Source organism: Limanda limanda, chromosome 22 (assembly GCF_963576545.1).
Source record: "Limanda limanda chromosome 22, fLimLim1.1, whole genome shotgun sequence".
NCBI classification, from domain to species: domain Eukaryota; kingdom Metazoa; phylum Chordata; class Actinopteri; order Pleuronectiformes; family Pleuronectidae; genus Limanda; species Limanda limanda.
Genome location: NC_083657.1, coordinates 5,512,441 through 5,528,500, shown reverse-complemented (window position 1 = coordinate 5,528,500; position 16,060 = coordinate 5,512,441). Strand labels below are relative to the sequence as shown.

General features: G+C 43.5%; 1 protein-coding gene across 1 annotated transcript in view; it reads left to right on the top strand.

Annotated features, from left to right (window-relative positions):
* svep1 (sushi, von Willebrand factor type A, EGF and pentraxin domain containing 1) overlaps positions 1 to 16,060 on the top strand; it is an 88,314-nt gene that overhangs the window by 21,826 nt on the left and 50,428 nt on the right. Inside the window, exons 2-3 of the mRNA XM_061066702.1 lie at positions 5,610 to 5,865; positions 7,547 to 7,723. Of these exons, the coding sequence (XP_060922685.1) occupies positions 5,610 to 5,865; positions 7,547 to 7,723 (433 nt within the window). The remainder of the gene's footprint in view (positions 1 to 5,609; positions 5,866 to 7,546; positions 7,724 to 16,060) is intronic.

The following is a 16,060-nucleotide window of genomic DNA, read 5'->3' as shown; positions in this document are numbered from 1 at the left end:
TGAGACAGATGTTTTCTTTTTACTTTATCGATACGCTGCACTGACAACAGAACCAACCCCTCATTGATCTCCAAAGCATCTCGCAGTGGGTCCTCTCCTACATCGTACCAACCATATAAAACATGTTTGGCAGCCAGTCGTCAGTAAAAGAAAATGAAGAACAACATTTGACTCGTACATGTTGACTTCAGATCAATACCCAGCTCTGCCTGACTCCAGGTGGGTTCCGGCTCGGATCACAGTCCCGGTTGGGGCTGATTGGAGGCTGGAGCAGCATGCTGGTGATCGGGGGTGCGGCTCATTTCGAATTCAGAATCGCTGCCATGCATGTATAAGCCTTTGATTAGCAGCTGGAGCACCTTGGCACCAACGCCGGCCCCTGGAGGTGTGGAGAGGTTTCCTAGTCCTCGGTGCCAAGTGCAGCGTGGGGCCGGCGTTTGAAGTTTGCGATCACACCAGCATCTGCTCGGAGAGGTCGAGTCTGTGAGGATGAGCACTCACCTTGTCATCGCTGGACTGAAGGTTTTATTAATATGGGTCATTAATATTCTGGGTTCATAGAAGGAGCCAAAGTCGGTGCAGTAGCAATTTGTGGATGGAGCCGCAGTGGAGAGGTTCCACCGATACACAAGCTTGACCAATCACGAGCTAGTCTCAGCTGTCAATCACGACATTTACCTTGTTTTTATACCACAAAATGACTTATTGAAACAAAATATATGACATGTACTGCAGCCAGCCACTAGGGGGCGATTGAGAAAGTATAGTGTCACTGTTTAGGAGCTGTCATGTCCTCTTATCTTTATAGACAGTCAATGAATAAATCACGTGTTTTTGACAGTTTTTGTACACTAGTATCCTCCCTTTCTATTTCCTCGTCTCTGCTCCTTTGTGTACAGTTAAGTATTTATGTGTGTACTATGTGTGTAAATCCGACTCTACTGCACACGTGGAGCGTCCTCTCTCTCTTCTGCCTCTTGCCAAAGTCCCGGGCGTCTTGGAGCGGGGATGGATCGGCCGCTCTCACCACTAATCCCCCCCCGGCCCTCTGGTCCCAGCGCTATCACCGCTGCTCCGCCAGATATCATCAGCTCCACGGCAGACACACACACACACACTCACACACACACACACACACACACACACACACACACACACACACACACACACACACACACACACACACACATCATCTCCTCTGTGGCCCGACGCTGGCATTGAAGCTTCTGCCAAAGTGTGTAATTGAAAAAATGCACAGGAAGGACAACACAGAGATCGGCCCTGAGCAAACAGAGTGAAGACAACAAACCCCCCACACACACACACACACACCCCATTACTTTGTGTAGCTTTTCACTTGATTCAAGGAAGATTTTCAGGATTTGATACACGAGAACAAACCACTTGCAGTTGTAATAACTTTTATAGCACGTTGGCTGAGTCCACTCCTCCTTTGATCCTTTTCCTTTTTCCGCTCTGATCTCACCGGAATGATTTACTGTGTGGGAATGATCATGGAAAGTATGTGTGAGCAAAATTAGACAAACTTTAGATAACCTTTTATAGAGCTTGTTTCATCACTGGGAGGTTTTTATTCACGTTTCTTCTCCGTGTGTGAATCATCTTGTACAAACACAAACTGAAGGTGTTCCATTTATCTGCTGTCAACGGAGCCTGTGTGATGCTATCGCTGCGGTTTTACATGCAACCCTATGTTATCATTCATTTTGTAGGTGTTTGAAGGTGAAGGATGCTGAGATCATATATTATTATATTTTATTATAACTGATTATTATTCCCTCTCCCCTTTACTTCTTCTTTATTTATAACTTACTAAACTCAGTATTATTTGCAGATACGTCTCTGCAACAGTTCAAACGATGTCCTGATATTCATCTTGAACTGTAAGGTGCATGCAGAGCAAAGAGCTGCTGTAAAGTGCACCCCCCCCCTTCCCACACACAGGCTCCTGCGGTCGCCTTTATGTTAATACACTAACCTAAAGTATGTGGAGACTATTCACAAGGCTGTTATTAGTGGCTATGCATGCGTATATGCTCCGTTTGGTGGCATCTCCGCACTTGCTAACACCAACCACCGCCTCCGAGCCCGAGAGGAACCCACTGTGACCCCAGCAGCTCTGCTCTGAGCCTAGGGTTGGAAAGGGGCGGAAAGTTTCTGGTAAATTTCCGGAAAGTTTCCATAGGAAGTTTAGCTCGGTGATATTGGCTCGATGATATTACTCGGGAAAATATATAAGCATGCTGATTGAGGATTGTTCATCTGTTCATCTAGCCTATTTCCATTCATTTATCCATCAATTGTAATATATTTTCACAGATGATTCCAATTGTTTGGCTAACTATTTATATCTCGGGTATTGCATTAGTGTTTTTTTACAAACTTTTTTCTCATCTTATTCTACAGAACAATGCCACGTGCACTATCTCATGTGTGGAGACATTTCACCCCATCCAATGTAGAAGGAAAGGCTGTGTACATTTGCAAATACTGTGCAAAGACCTATGTTAAGAATGACACAAAGATGCAGAAGCATATAGTCAAGTGCCCAAAGTTTCCTCAGGGCTCAAATCAGCCTATGACAAAACAAAATGTTTATATTTATGTCTGTATATGACAAGCTGAATACAGTTAGTATAAATTACCCACAACATTTCCAGTTTATTCCCGTTAATTCCCGTTTATTCCCGTTAATTCCCGTATATTCCCGTTACTTCCCATGGAAAGTTTCCAACTTTGAATATTCCCGGAATTTTGCAACCCTATCTGAGCCCGACGGCTACTAAAACATGAAGAGGAGACGACGACAATCATTGTTGTGTAGCATGAAAAGACCTTAAATGACACAAAGGTCCCTGGGCAGGCGGCGGGTGCAGGAGCCAAGGAGGACCAGGGAGGACCAGGGAGGACCAGGGAGGACCAGGGAGGACCAGGGAGGACCAGGGAGGACCAGGGAGGACCAGGGAGGACCAGGGAGGACCAGGGAGGTGCAGCAGGCGGCCCGGAGCTTTGAGGATCAGAGGAAACCAGGCTCACCTCTTCCTCTCTATTCTCTCTCCCTCTGCCTCCCTCCATCCTCCTTCTCCCTCGCCTCATGGGCTCTGTAATTACGCTCGCTGCTTGAAGCTCGGGCCAATTAGACAATAAAGACTTTCTCTCGTGCTCCCTCTCCCTCGGCGGTCACACCCTCCGCCCGTCTCCGCTCTCCTCACCTCATGTGGAGCTGTTGGATCCTGCTCGGACTCGCACACGTCCTTTGTTTTCATCCCGTCTTCACAATATACTCATGACCTTCCTGCCTTTCAGTGCAAGTGAAGCAATCTGTCCCACTTGCTTCATCCTTTCCCTTTTCATCCATTGTTGACTGGTGTTCATCCACGTTCCCTCTTAACCCTAATTTAAAACACACTCATAACAGAACCAGACCCGTTCAGCTGCAAGCAGATGGTCCCCGTTATTTCTTTTTTCTTCAGAAGAAAATAAAGATACGTTTCTCTGACTTTAATGTCCTGTCTAATTGTATGTGGTGGATTGTAAACGGTGGCTAAAGTTAGTTTGGGAACTATAGCCGGTGTCTGGGGCGGACACGGCAGCCTGGTCTGTGTTGCCCGGTGGTTTTCGACCACTGGCAGGCAGTCTGTACTCTGCAGGAGAAATAACTACAATTGTGGAGCGTTCTCCTCGTGCCTCCTCCCGGCGCTGCCCTCCGCTGCCGCTGCTGCTGATGTCGGGTTTTGAGGAAACCTAGAATTGAGGGCTGTTTTTAGTGGTCGTGTGTGACGTTCTTCGTTATTGGATTTAGTCGTGTCACCAGAGCCGGGGCTATGTTGGTAACGTGCTGGCAGGGAGAGCGATGAGTGGGACGTGTGGATTTGAATGGTCGACCTTTTGCAATAAATACACGTCCAGCATGAGGTCATTAACTCAAAGGTACAAAACGACTCGATGCACAGATTCCAGAATCTTTGGAAGTGCAGTACTTATTTGAACTATTAAGATTGAAGTCCACTTTTCCTCTTATAAACAAATTTCGATATGACCAAAATCTCAAATTCCAACAGATTCAAATCTAGATAGCAACACATATTGTTCTACTCATTACTCGTACACTTTCAGAGAGGCGGTGGACTAGTGGCAGAAACTTGGACTATGGGCAGAAAAGGTCTCTGGTTCGTCTCTGGTTCGACTCGACGGAGAAACAACAAAAAGACGAACCTGGATTGATCTGTCCAAAAATCCAAGAGGATTCTCCCAACCCTGTCTAGTGCCCCTGAGCAAGGCACCTTACTCCCCCAACATCTGCTCCCCGGGCGCCGTACATGGCTGCTCACTGCTCTGTGTGTCCTGCACCAGATGGGTTAAAAGCAGAGGTTAAATTTCATGTCTGTGCATGTGTTTGGGACAAATAAATGTATCTTAAAAATCTGTATCTTAAAAAAATCTTCTTAAGAGCCTAAAATTAAGCCCTGTCTTTGCACAGTGATTTTTTTGTTTGCACATGTTGTGTCACATGCAAAATCCTCTGGCAAAGTCCGGGGTTTGTTTCCAGCTCTCGACTGTGGCTCTCCTCCGCAGACTCTCTCCGTGCTGTTTGACAAGATTCTTGCCGAGGTGGTTGAAGGAGGATTGTAGAGTTTGAATCAGTGTGGGGTTATAATTTAGTTATTTTAGTTTAGTTGTAATTTTTCACGTCCATGTGACAGAAGTAGTCCCTCTCACTTTGGAGCGAGCACAGAACTCCTTCTGTGTCACGTTGACTCTCCTCCGGGTTTGCTTGTGCTGCAAATTTTTCTGCAGCTGATCCTGCAGAGGGAGAAAATGTGACAAATATTGTTAATCATCTTAATATGAAGTTTATCTGTCATCACACAATACACATCGTATTACTTTTGCACTCTAGTTGTTAAGTTTCATTTACGGTGAATCTCCTTTTTCACGTTTAACCAACGTAAAGAAAGTTGTGTAAAGACTTTATTCATACATGTGACATTTTAGCTACTTAAAGGGACTCTTACCTTTGTTGCATTTTTACACCTTTTTTGGATAAGGTTAAATTGGTATTAATAAGGTAATGACACTCTAAAATGCAAGACAGACCCACCAGGAGTAAAAACAAACAATTATTTCACTCTCATAATATTTAGTGAAAACTTCAACCAATAAAATTCTTCGGACTGAAGGACCTTATTGGCCGACAGACCTGTCTGTTTGCTGCATGGACATGCAGGTTTTCCGTCTGCTTCTTGTGGCGCATTCGGGCCCGTCATCATATGTGAATGTAAATGTATATAACTTACCGGTGCTTCTGAATCCGAATCCATTGCTTTGGTGAACAAAAACTCACGTGCGTGCGCGGAGGCAGTAGGTTGTAAGTCTGCTTGTAAATAAAGTTTCTTCTAAAAAATAAAAACACCGGGATGGTTGTAAGTCTGCTTGTGTAAATAAAGTTTCTTAAATAAAACACCGCGGATGGGAACGAGGGGGTGGGGCATTGGAGGAAGGCGGGATGATTTGAATGTGCTGTAATTCTCAAATGCAACAAAGGTGAGAGTCCCTTTAATGAGTTTTTACATTTTCCTTTCCAACAGCAAATCCTGCGTCACTCTCGCGCCAACGCCACCAAGGTCATCTTCCTGATCACCGACGGCTACTCCAACGGGGGGGACCCTCGGCCCGTGGCGGCCGCTCTGAGGGAGCGCGGCGTGGAGATCTTCACTCTGGGCATCTGGCAGGGAAACATCAGGGAGCTCCACGACATGGCCTCACACCCCAAGGACCAGCACTGCTACCTGGTGCACAACTTCGCCGAGTTCGAGGCGCTGGCTCGTCACGCGCTGCACGAAGGTACCAGAGGAACAGATGGGGGGGGGGGCGGGGTTATGGGATAAAATCAAACCGCTTTTATTTGACATCTTTTAAAGACAGGATCACGGCCCTCTGGGGGTCACGTAAACCCAAATCAAAAGAAACATCTGCGATTTCACTGCACAGCTGCATCAACTCTCACACTTTTACACAATTTAACTGCACAAGGTGGTTTCTGTGTTTGAGTGAATTCAAGTTCACGCTGCTGGTTTTCTCTTTGAAGCCTCACTGCTCCCATCGTCTCCATTCGACCTGCAGTAATATTTCTTAAATGAAGGTTTGACCCCGTTAAACTTCAGTGTTTACATGGAAAGAGAATGGACAATATTTTAAAATGCCAGCAGCTATGAGTCGTAACTTCTCCACAGATTGGACAGAACAAGGCAGTTTTCTCACACTTCACAGGGACTTCCCTCAAATTGGTGAAAATAAAAAAGGATTCGGTCATGGCTTTAAAACATAAACTGTCGCCACAAAACCACAGAGTGTGTAGCAAGCTGTAAATCACACACAGGAGCAGAGATCAGTGCAACCTTCCTCCTCTTCCTCATCCTCTTCTGCAATATTTCCGTCATCGTCTCCTTCTTCTTCGTCACCTTCTTTTTCTTCTCTCCCTCTCTACCTTCCTGTTCTCTCAATTACGGGAAAATAAAAAAAGCAGCAGGTTTGACGTGTAGAAAACCGGCTGAAGTTTCCATTTTGCCCTCGGCTCCCGACTTCTAATTGCCGTCTCAAACCATTTCGTTTGATTTATGGCCTTTTATTAGTCACAAGTGTGTTTTGGAGCAATTTATACACCGGGGGGAAAAGGATACGGCCATTTGCTCTTCAGCCAGTTGTACATGTGTGTGGCTTGTAGGTGCTGCAAGTTTTTATTCATAGACTTCAGAAGTCCAGCCTGTAGCCAGTCTCAATTACATAATGGACAGAACAGGAAACGGAGGGTTTGAGACTTTCCCTTTGCAAATTAGTGTTATTCATTTCATCATCGTTATGTGAAATAGATAAACTCCAGCAACACTTGTATGAAGAACAACTTTAGTGATGATTTTTTGACTTGCTGGACCATTTTCATTCACCTTGCAAGGATAATATTCCATATATATTTCTTACTGTACAGATCTTAACTATTACATTTTCACTTTAATATGCACAATACTCATATACTTCTTATTGCCACACACCCTCCTCCAACCACTGATCATTTGAACATTTGTACATTTGCACTACTGTTACTTTTTTTTACTACTGTATAACCCCGCCTATAGTGTATTCATATTTATATTTTTATCCTGCTCATAGTGTATTCATCGTCCTTATATCTTACAATTCCTGTTGATACTGTAATATTCCATATATATTTCTATTGTACAGATCTTATTTATTTACATTTTCACTTTAACATGCACAATACTCTGCACTTTTACTGCCTTTTTTTGCACTTCTGGTTAGATGCTAAACTGCATTTCGTTGTATATGTACTTGTACTGTGCAATGACAATAAAGTTGAATCTAATCTAAACTTATCTAATATGAAATGCCAGAAACTGCCTCTTTCAACCTAATATATCTCTCGCACCATCACTCCCACTCACAGTAAATTGCATGATTGCCAGGTGTTGTAATCTGATCCCACGGTGTGTTTGTCCCCCCCCCACAGACCTCCCCACAGGAGACTACATCCAGGAGGACCTGTCCCGTTGCTCGTCCCTGTGTGAAGCCGGGAGGGACTGCTGTGACGTGATGGCGAGCTGCAAGTGCGGAACACACACGGGCCAGTACGACTGCATCTGTGAGAAGGGAAACTACGGGAAGGGGCTGCAGCACGAGTGCACAGGTAGGACAGAGGGAGGAACACCCCCGTCTCGAAGGGTCTGTCCTCTCCTGGGAGGTGTGCATGTTCTATTGATTTAAAGGGACAAATCAGGAGAGTTTGACTTTTAATTTGGAGCAGCTATGTTCCTATATATGGGTGTATTTTCTTTCTGTGTGCATCCATTATTGTTTGCTGCCATTATTACTATATACTGCTATTATATTGGTATAATTACTATCATATATAGATATATATTATGTTATATTATATACTATATATACTGTACTATTTTTATACACTGTCTAACAATAACATTACCATCATATCATCAGTACTATTACCATCATCTTGCCACTGCACCTTATCTACCTATTTATCTTGTGTTTCTGTTTTTATTCTTTCTACCTCAATATTTTTGATTTGATTCTATTGTATTGTATTTCATTGTATTCAAATATACCGGCTGCTATGACGACTTAATTTCCCTTCGGGGATGAATAAAGTAATCTATCTATCTATCTATCTATCTATCTATCTATCTATCTATCTATCTATCTATCTATCTATCTATCTATCTATCTATCTATCTATCTATCTATCTATCTATCTATCTATCTATCTATCTATCTATCTATCTATCTATCTATCTATCTATCTATCTATCTATCTATCTATCTATCTATCTATCCATCTATACATCTATACATCTATCTATCCATCTATCCATCTATCCATATATCTATCTATCTATCTATCCATCTATCCATCTATCCATCTATCTATCTATCTATCTATCTATCTATCTATCTATCTATCTATCTATCTATCTATCTATCTATCTATCTATCTATCTATCTATCTATCTATCTATCTATCTATCTATCTATCTATCTATCTATCTATCTATCTATCTATCTATTATCTATCTATCTATCTATCTATCTATCTATCTATCTATCTATCTATCTATCTATCTATCTATCTATCTATCTATCTATCTATCTATCTATCTATCTATCTATCTATCTATCTATCTATCTATCTATCTATCTATCTATCTATCTATCTATCATCTAGAACCGCAAATGAGTAAAGATCATTTCTAGCTTGTGGAAAAATACACCTTAGATTTTACTTAAACTTAAATTTAATCAGTTATTCTGTGGAAACGCAAGATTTCGCTGCTTCTCCCGTCCTCTTGACAAACTTCCTTCTTTGAAACAGTCCCTAACGTGAGCATTTGCAGCCTCTGTCTCCTATTCTCCTGCGTTTGAGCCTCTCATTTAAAGGAAGCAGCCTTTAAAGGCACAAAACCCCAGATCTTTACGAACTTGCCCTTGTCTTTGCCTCCGTCACCGTCTCCACCCTGTCAGGACCGTTTGGCCTCAGGTTGCCGTTGAGCTCACTTCGGGCGAAAGTCAAAATAAGCAGCCTTTCAGGACAGATCGCTATCAGCCGACCCAGTCATGTGGGCGGGAGAGGAGGTCTGAGACAGCCATGTGTTTGTGTGTGTTCACGACCTCGGCGACCTTCCCTGACCTCTGACTCCCAGCTGGACAGTCACATCCTGTTCTCCACCTTCAGCCTCCTCCTCTGAATCTCATCTACATTTCTTTCTGCTCCACACGCCACGATAAACGCTGCTGTCATTCTAGAACTAACTGCCTTTTTCTCTGTGGCTCTTATTGCTTCGCCTCCCACTTCTGCTTCGTCCATGTCCATCTGAGGAACCAAGACATCTGCTTCATGTGTTGCCAGAGGGCTTTGCCTTTTACCCTTGTGTTCTTTACTACTGGTTATTTATAATGTCTGAGGCTTTAGGACTTATTATTTTATGGTTACACACAAACGTGACTTTCGATAAGAGTGACCATAAACACTTTTAGATTGGAGGCGTCTCCGTGCACATACTGTATATCTGGAAAATGGCTTTTGCCTTCTCTTCCTCTCAAATGCAAACTTTTACTTTTGCTCTCTTTTCTTCTCCCCTTGACATCTGAAAATAAGTTTTTAATGTAATCTCATTTGACTCCACAGTGATTTATTTAATGGCAGAACAATGGAGCAGTGTCAATCTAAATTCTCCTTCTGACTCTCTTTCTGATTGATCCCCAGACAAACATATTGGTTTTGTCTCTGCTTTTGTGAGGAGGAGGAGGAGGAGGAGGAGGAGGAGGAGGAGGGATTGGCTCTTTTATGTGGTTAAATTCCACTGAAATATATTTCTGTTGAAAGATCCCACCACAGAAGTGACGGATGATCATTGCGGCATCGCATTAATTATGTTTTGCTTGGAGTGTGTTGCCTAAAATAATCCTCAAACGCTGCAGACAATCGAGTTAAAACACTCGGGTCTGTTGAATCTCAGCGTTGCAGAGAGTTGTGTAGCAATGATGCAGGTGGTCTCTGAGTCGTTAAAGTGTAAATGTTCGAGGCTGAGTATTCAAACTCGCAGAGGAGCCCAGCAGAACCACTAACAGATGCACTGGTGTGTGTGTGTGAGTCTGTGTTTAGGGTTGCAAAGGGGCGGAAAGTTTACAGTAAATTTCAGGAAACTTTCCAGAAAGTTTCCATGGGAAGTTAAGCTCGGGAATTTGGGGAATTTTGAAAAAAAAAAAAAACTACGCAAATTAAACGCTGAGCAATAAAAACATCATTCAAAACTCTATTTTAAAGATGTATGGAATGCAGCACACACTGCATGTTGAGTTTCAACCCTCCACTGTGCATTCTTCCATCACATGCACAGATAACTCCCAGCATCCTTCACTCTACAGCAGGGCTATTGAGGCCTGCTGTAGTGTGCAGGACTAGTCAGGTAAGTTTCGATGATATTACAGGAGAAAATATATTAGCATGCTGATTGAGGATTGTTCATCTGTTCATCTAGCCTATTTCCATTCATAAAATATTTTTACAGACGATCCCAATTGTTTGGCTAACTATTTATATCTCTGGCACTGCATTAATGATTTTTTACAAACTTTTTTCTCATCTTATTCTACAGAACAATGCCACGTGCACTCTCTCATGTGTGGAGACATTTCACCCCATCCAATGTAGAAGGAAAGGCTGTGTACATTTGAAAATACTGTGCAAAGACCTATGTTAAGAATGACACAACGATGCAGAAGCATATAGTCAAGTGCCCAAAGTTTCCTCAGGGCTCAAATCAGCCTATAACAAAACAAAATGTTTATATTTATGTCTGTATATGACAAGGTAAATACAGTTAGTATAAATTACCCACAACATTTCCAGTTTATTCCTGTTAATTCCCCTTAATTCCCGTATATTCCCGTTAATTCCCGTATATTCCCGTATATTCCCGTTAATTCCCATGGAAAGTTTCCAACTTTGAATATTCCCGGAATTTTGCAACCCTAGCTGTGTTACACGTCAGTCATTTAGACGTCTCACCCTTTGTCCAGGGGAGACAGGTGGGAGGGGCACAGGAGAAAGGGTTCAGAATTCACTCAGAGAAAACGAGATGGACAGGAGGGGGAAGGATTTGGCGAAGCGAGCGCCAAAGTAAAGGGCATCGGGGTCAACGTGCTAACAGACCGCGCCTCCTTAATGCTTCTCAGATGTCCTCGAGACCGGAGGCCCGTTCTGCTTATTAATGAGTTTTAATGGTTTAATTAACAGCAGAGCTCAGACTGCAGGGTTGGCTGTGCAGGTCCAAGGGAAGGAAGGACACAGCGAGGAGCTGCAACCGCAACTGGGGACGACTTCCTCCGTCTGTCTCCGTCTCCTCGGCTCTTATAATATGGGGAATTTCATTGTCAGCACTCGATTGTCTATAAGCCATCATCGGAGAGTCTGCAGGCCGGTGTGTCACAGTGCTGCTGTTGTCGATGTGTTAACTGGTGTGAAATACCCTCGTATGTGTTGCTGAGCTCTGCATTTATAGAGGGTTTTATTCTCTAATAACTTAAAAGGGCTTTTTTTGCAAAGTAACAGTGGCTCCAAAACCAATTAGATTTGCGGTGGAAGGAGTACGTAACCAGGGAACATGCAAGCAAACTCCACAAGCTCCTGCTGTTCTCCAGCGTCTCGCTTTCATACTCTCTCGCTTCAACCTCAGTGGGCTTGGCTGAACAGTGGGTGTTGTGTGAGTTATGGGGGAGTCTGTGTGCTTCAGCGATGGCAGACACACACACTGCCAGCGCTTTGTCACTCTGGTTTGTGTAAGCTCCACGATGGGTGTCTTCAGGTGAAGGTTTGAAAAGGGTTTTGTGCTTCTCCGATTTTGTTTTCTCACATCACGGGCCCTGTCAGACAATTATTATTATCTTTGGCCGAAGGGACTCACTGCTGGAAACACTGTCCAAATCCCTCCAGAGCACAGCCGGGTTGTTTATGAATCTGTCGACAGCCAAGTGAAACAGCCTCTTCCACCAAACACGACTGGAATCCCATCAGATAGAAGCGGGCGATGAACCTGGATCCCCGAGCAGACACAGAACACTGTTGTTTCGCTCTAAAAAACCTGATTTCAAGCTCTCGATATCTCTATCACGGAGGATCACCGGAGGAATGGGGGAGCGGATAGGAGATGTGGGGGCTGCGGGGGGGTTTACATGTTTTCCTCCTGTCACACATTCTGGCTTATCAGCTCCTCCTGCAGCCAGAGAGGGCGACAGGAGCTCTGGACTGTGTTAACGTGGTGTCAGTCGGGCTTTGTTCTGCTCAGAGACGGCTTTGCTTGGGATGAATGGAGGAGGGGGGGGCAGGGGGAGAGAGAGAAGAGATAGAGAGAGGTAAAGAGCATGAAGAAAAGAAAGGAATGACCACGAAGGAACGATAAGATAAAGAAAGGCATTTGAGGAAAATATTGAAGAGAATATTTGTTGGGATAGAAACTGACCTTGTTAGGAGAGTAGCTCCGGTGGTTGCCATGGCGACCAGTTTAAATTCCTGAGGTCCTGGTTAAAACCAGGTTCACAGAATCTGAGCCCAATACAACCCTGGTTTGGAGGAAAGTTTGCTGAGTTGATATCATCATCACTTGAGTTTAGTATTGTGTTATAACTAGGGTTGCAAAATTCCGGGAATATTCAAAGTGGGAAACTTTCCATGGGAATTAACGGGAATATACGGGAATATACAGGAATTAACGGGAATATACGGGAATTAACAGGAATTAATGGTAAAAAACTGGAAATGTTGTGGGTAATTTATACTAATTGTATTGACCTTGTCATATACAGACATAAATATAAACATTTTGTTTTGTCATAGGCTGATTTGAGCCCTGAGGAAACTTTGGGCACTTGACTATATGCTTCTGCATCGTTGTGTCATTCTTAACATAGGTCTTTGCACAGTATTTGCAAATGTACACAGCCTTTCCTTCTACATTGGATGGGGTGAAATGTCTCCACACATGAGATAGTGCACGTAGCATTGTTCTGTAGAATAAGATGAGAAAAAAGTTTGTAAAAAAACGCTAATGCAATGCCAGAGATATAGATAGTTCGCCAAACAATTGGAATCGTCTGTAAAAATATTTTACAATTGATGGATAAATTAATGGAAATAGGCTAGATGAACAGATGGACAATCCTCAATCAGCATTTGTTTCAAAATTCCCCAAATTCCCGAGCTTAACTTCCCATGGAAAGTTTCCAGAAAGTTTCCGGAAATTCACCCGAAACTTTCCGCCCCTTTGCAACCCTAGTTATAACAACCAAGCAAAATCTGTGACATTGGTCCAGCTGTGTTTCTAAGGTCAAGAACTAAGTTTAATGTTTACTTTTTAGTGTCTCGCTCTTTCTCTTCTCTTTAAACATCCATCAGTTCTGTTTGTTGATGGATGTTTTCTCTGCTGTGGGATGTGAGGAGCTGGGTGATTTACTGTCTTTGGGACACGAACTGCTGACTGGAATACTGTGACTGGAACAAAAACATTTCTTCAGAACGGATCCTGGAAGAATTGCACAACGATTACCAAATTAATATCAGAACAGCCTCTTGATCCCGAGAGGAGACGCGTGGCCGTGGCGTTGCTCCGACTCGACCCTGAAGGCAGCACATCCGTCTCTCCGTGGACACACTACACCAGTCGGTCCCAAGCGGCCGGGACCGCACGTGCATTGTAAATATTTGCGGTGTGGATGTAAACGTCTGAGAGGGGAATCCTCGAGGAGAGGTGGGATTTGCTCAGTGTTATGAAAAGACAACGTACAGTGTAGAAGTCGGAGGAATGTTGCAATCATCACCTCTTTTATTCTCTGCTCCTCTCCGTACGTTAATCTCTTCCAAGTTCAAAATTAAATTTAAAGACAAAGCTACAGAGGATCGATGTTTGGGTGAACTCTTGAGGAATGCTCTTGAACTCGACACCACGTCGGTTATCGCTGGTTCAGACACACACACGTACTGCTCGGGGATTAACACAAACGCACAAGCCATGTGTGTTGTTGGCGTGCTTTACATGCCCACACCTCTGACCCATTAAAATATACCATTCAAGGATGTGACGCGTACCAGATGCCTGTGGTGCAGAGTCTGTTTATACCACCTGGGGCAGCTCATCCACGTATCGGCATAATCGAAAGAATCTGGACGTGTGCTATGTCTTTTTTGTTTGGCCCATGTCCAATTCACTAACATGGAGGAGGTAGGGTGAATGATCTTTACTGCAGCCAGTCACCAGGGGGCGATGATCTCATTTTAATAAGATCAGGGGAACCGAAACATTAACATTCAAGTTCTTGGGCCTTCCATGCCGAACTTTTCAGTTTGGACCAAAGTCTGACCGACCAAATATCATAAAGTCTCCAGATTTGTGCCACCGAAGGACGGTTTGGGAATCAAAGTATTGACATTCACCTTTTGGAGACCATTAGTGTTTGCAGCACATGTGAAAGAGCCAGTCACCCAGTGGTTTATAAGGCACCTTGTCATTTCCCAGAATGTTGTTCCTCAGTGGTAAATGTCAAACCCTTTGATGGCGTCGGATGAAAGGTCACAGCAGCCGTAAAAATCCTAACTTCTGTTTGCTCAGTCGTTGTAATTTGCACCTAAATGTTTTTCAAAAGTAAATATATCTTTAACCAGAGGAGTGAATTCTCCCGGCTCGTCCAACAGGTTACATAAACCTCCTTATAAAGACTCTCTAGTTCCTGCTACTGCATAAATCCTAATCCCCGCAGCATCAATAACCACAGCAGACTGTCTGCTTCCGACCCGAGCGTCTGTCCAGCTCCTTGTTTCTCATGTTTTTGTGGTGGAAAGAAAAAAAAAACTTTCAGTTGCTCAACACAAAGTCTGGCTCAGTTCGAGGGGGAAAAATGCAGAGAGGGTTTTTTTTTTTAGGGGGTCGAGAGAGAAGCCATTCCCCAGCTCCCTCAATCACAGAGCTTGACCTGATTGGATGGAAGTTTAAGTTTGTCAGTTTTTTCTTTATCGAGCAGAGATTCCTAGGTTTTAGTCGAGTAAGGTTCAGATTATCAACCTTTTGGGACTGAAATGCAAATTCACAGCAGCAATTAACACAGTTATTTGCTTTAGTTAGTAGTTTTTAATAGTCATGCTTGCAAAATTGCACAATTACATGAATGCAAGCAGTTAAACCCTTGAGATTAACCAAAGTTATTAGGATTAGAAATCAGTAGCTTGCTCCCAGACTAAACTGTCTACTGTAAAGATCCGTGACAATCCACAAACCGACTTCCTGTTTCCACTTTGAACTTCTGTATATTGTGTAGCTCTGTGTGCATATACTTCCTGTCCAGCGAAGGATTATTACTGGACTGTTACTAACTCTGTATTTCACCTGCCTACCTGGTGTTTCTGATCCCGTTGAACTTGGCCCAGTGTCCCCAGGTGTCGTCTATTACTCTGTGAACATAATGTAATTTAACAAGCAGAAACGAGAGCCACAGCTATGAAAATAAATGAACTTGAGCAATTTGTTAAAAAAGTGAAATACAAGCTGAAAAAGAAAGGGGGGAAATACCTATGCCTGAGTCTCTCTGCTCTTTTAACAGGTCCCACAGTGTTGAATCTGCCCTCAGGTGATTCCCGACAGACTTTCATGTGTTTTCCGAAGGTGTTTGAAGTTTTCTTTCCTCAGAGCAGATTGTACACATCAGGTTTAAAGTACAGTGCAGTGTTGAAGTCCATATTAGCCCCTCCCCCAGCACCACATGTTTCAGCCAGGTCCCGCCCTCTCTTCCCTCATTAAATGACACATATAGGTCTGTAAAAGGCCTTAATTGAGGACTAGCGCTGCCGTGTGTGTCGGTCACGGATGCTGTAAAGCAGACGTGACTTGTGTTATGAACTGAGGCCTCTCTGTGTGTGCGTGTGAGTGTGTGAAGACAGAGATGAAGGAGCGACGAGCTGTAA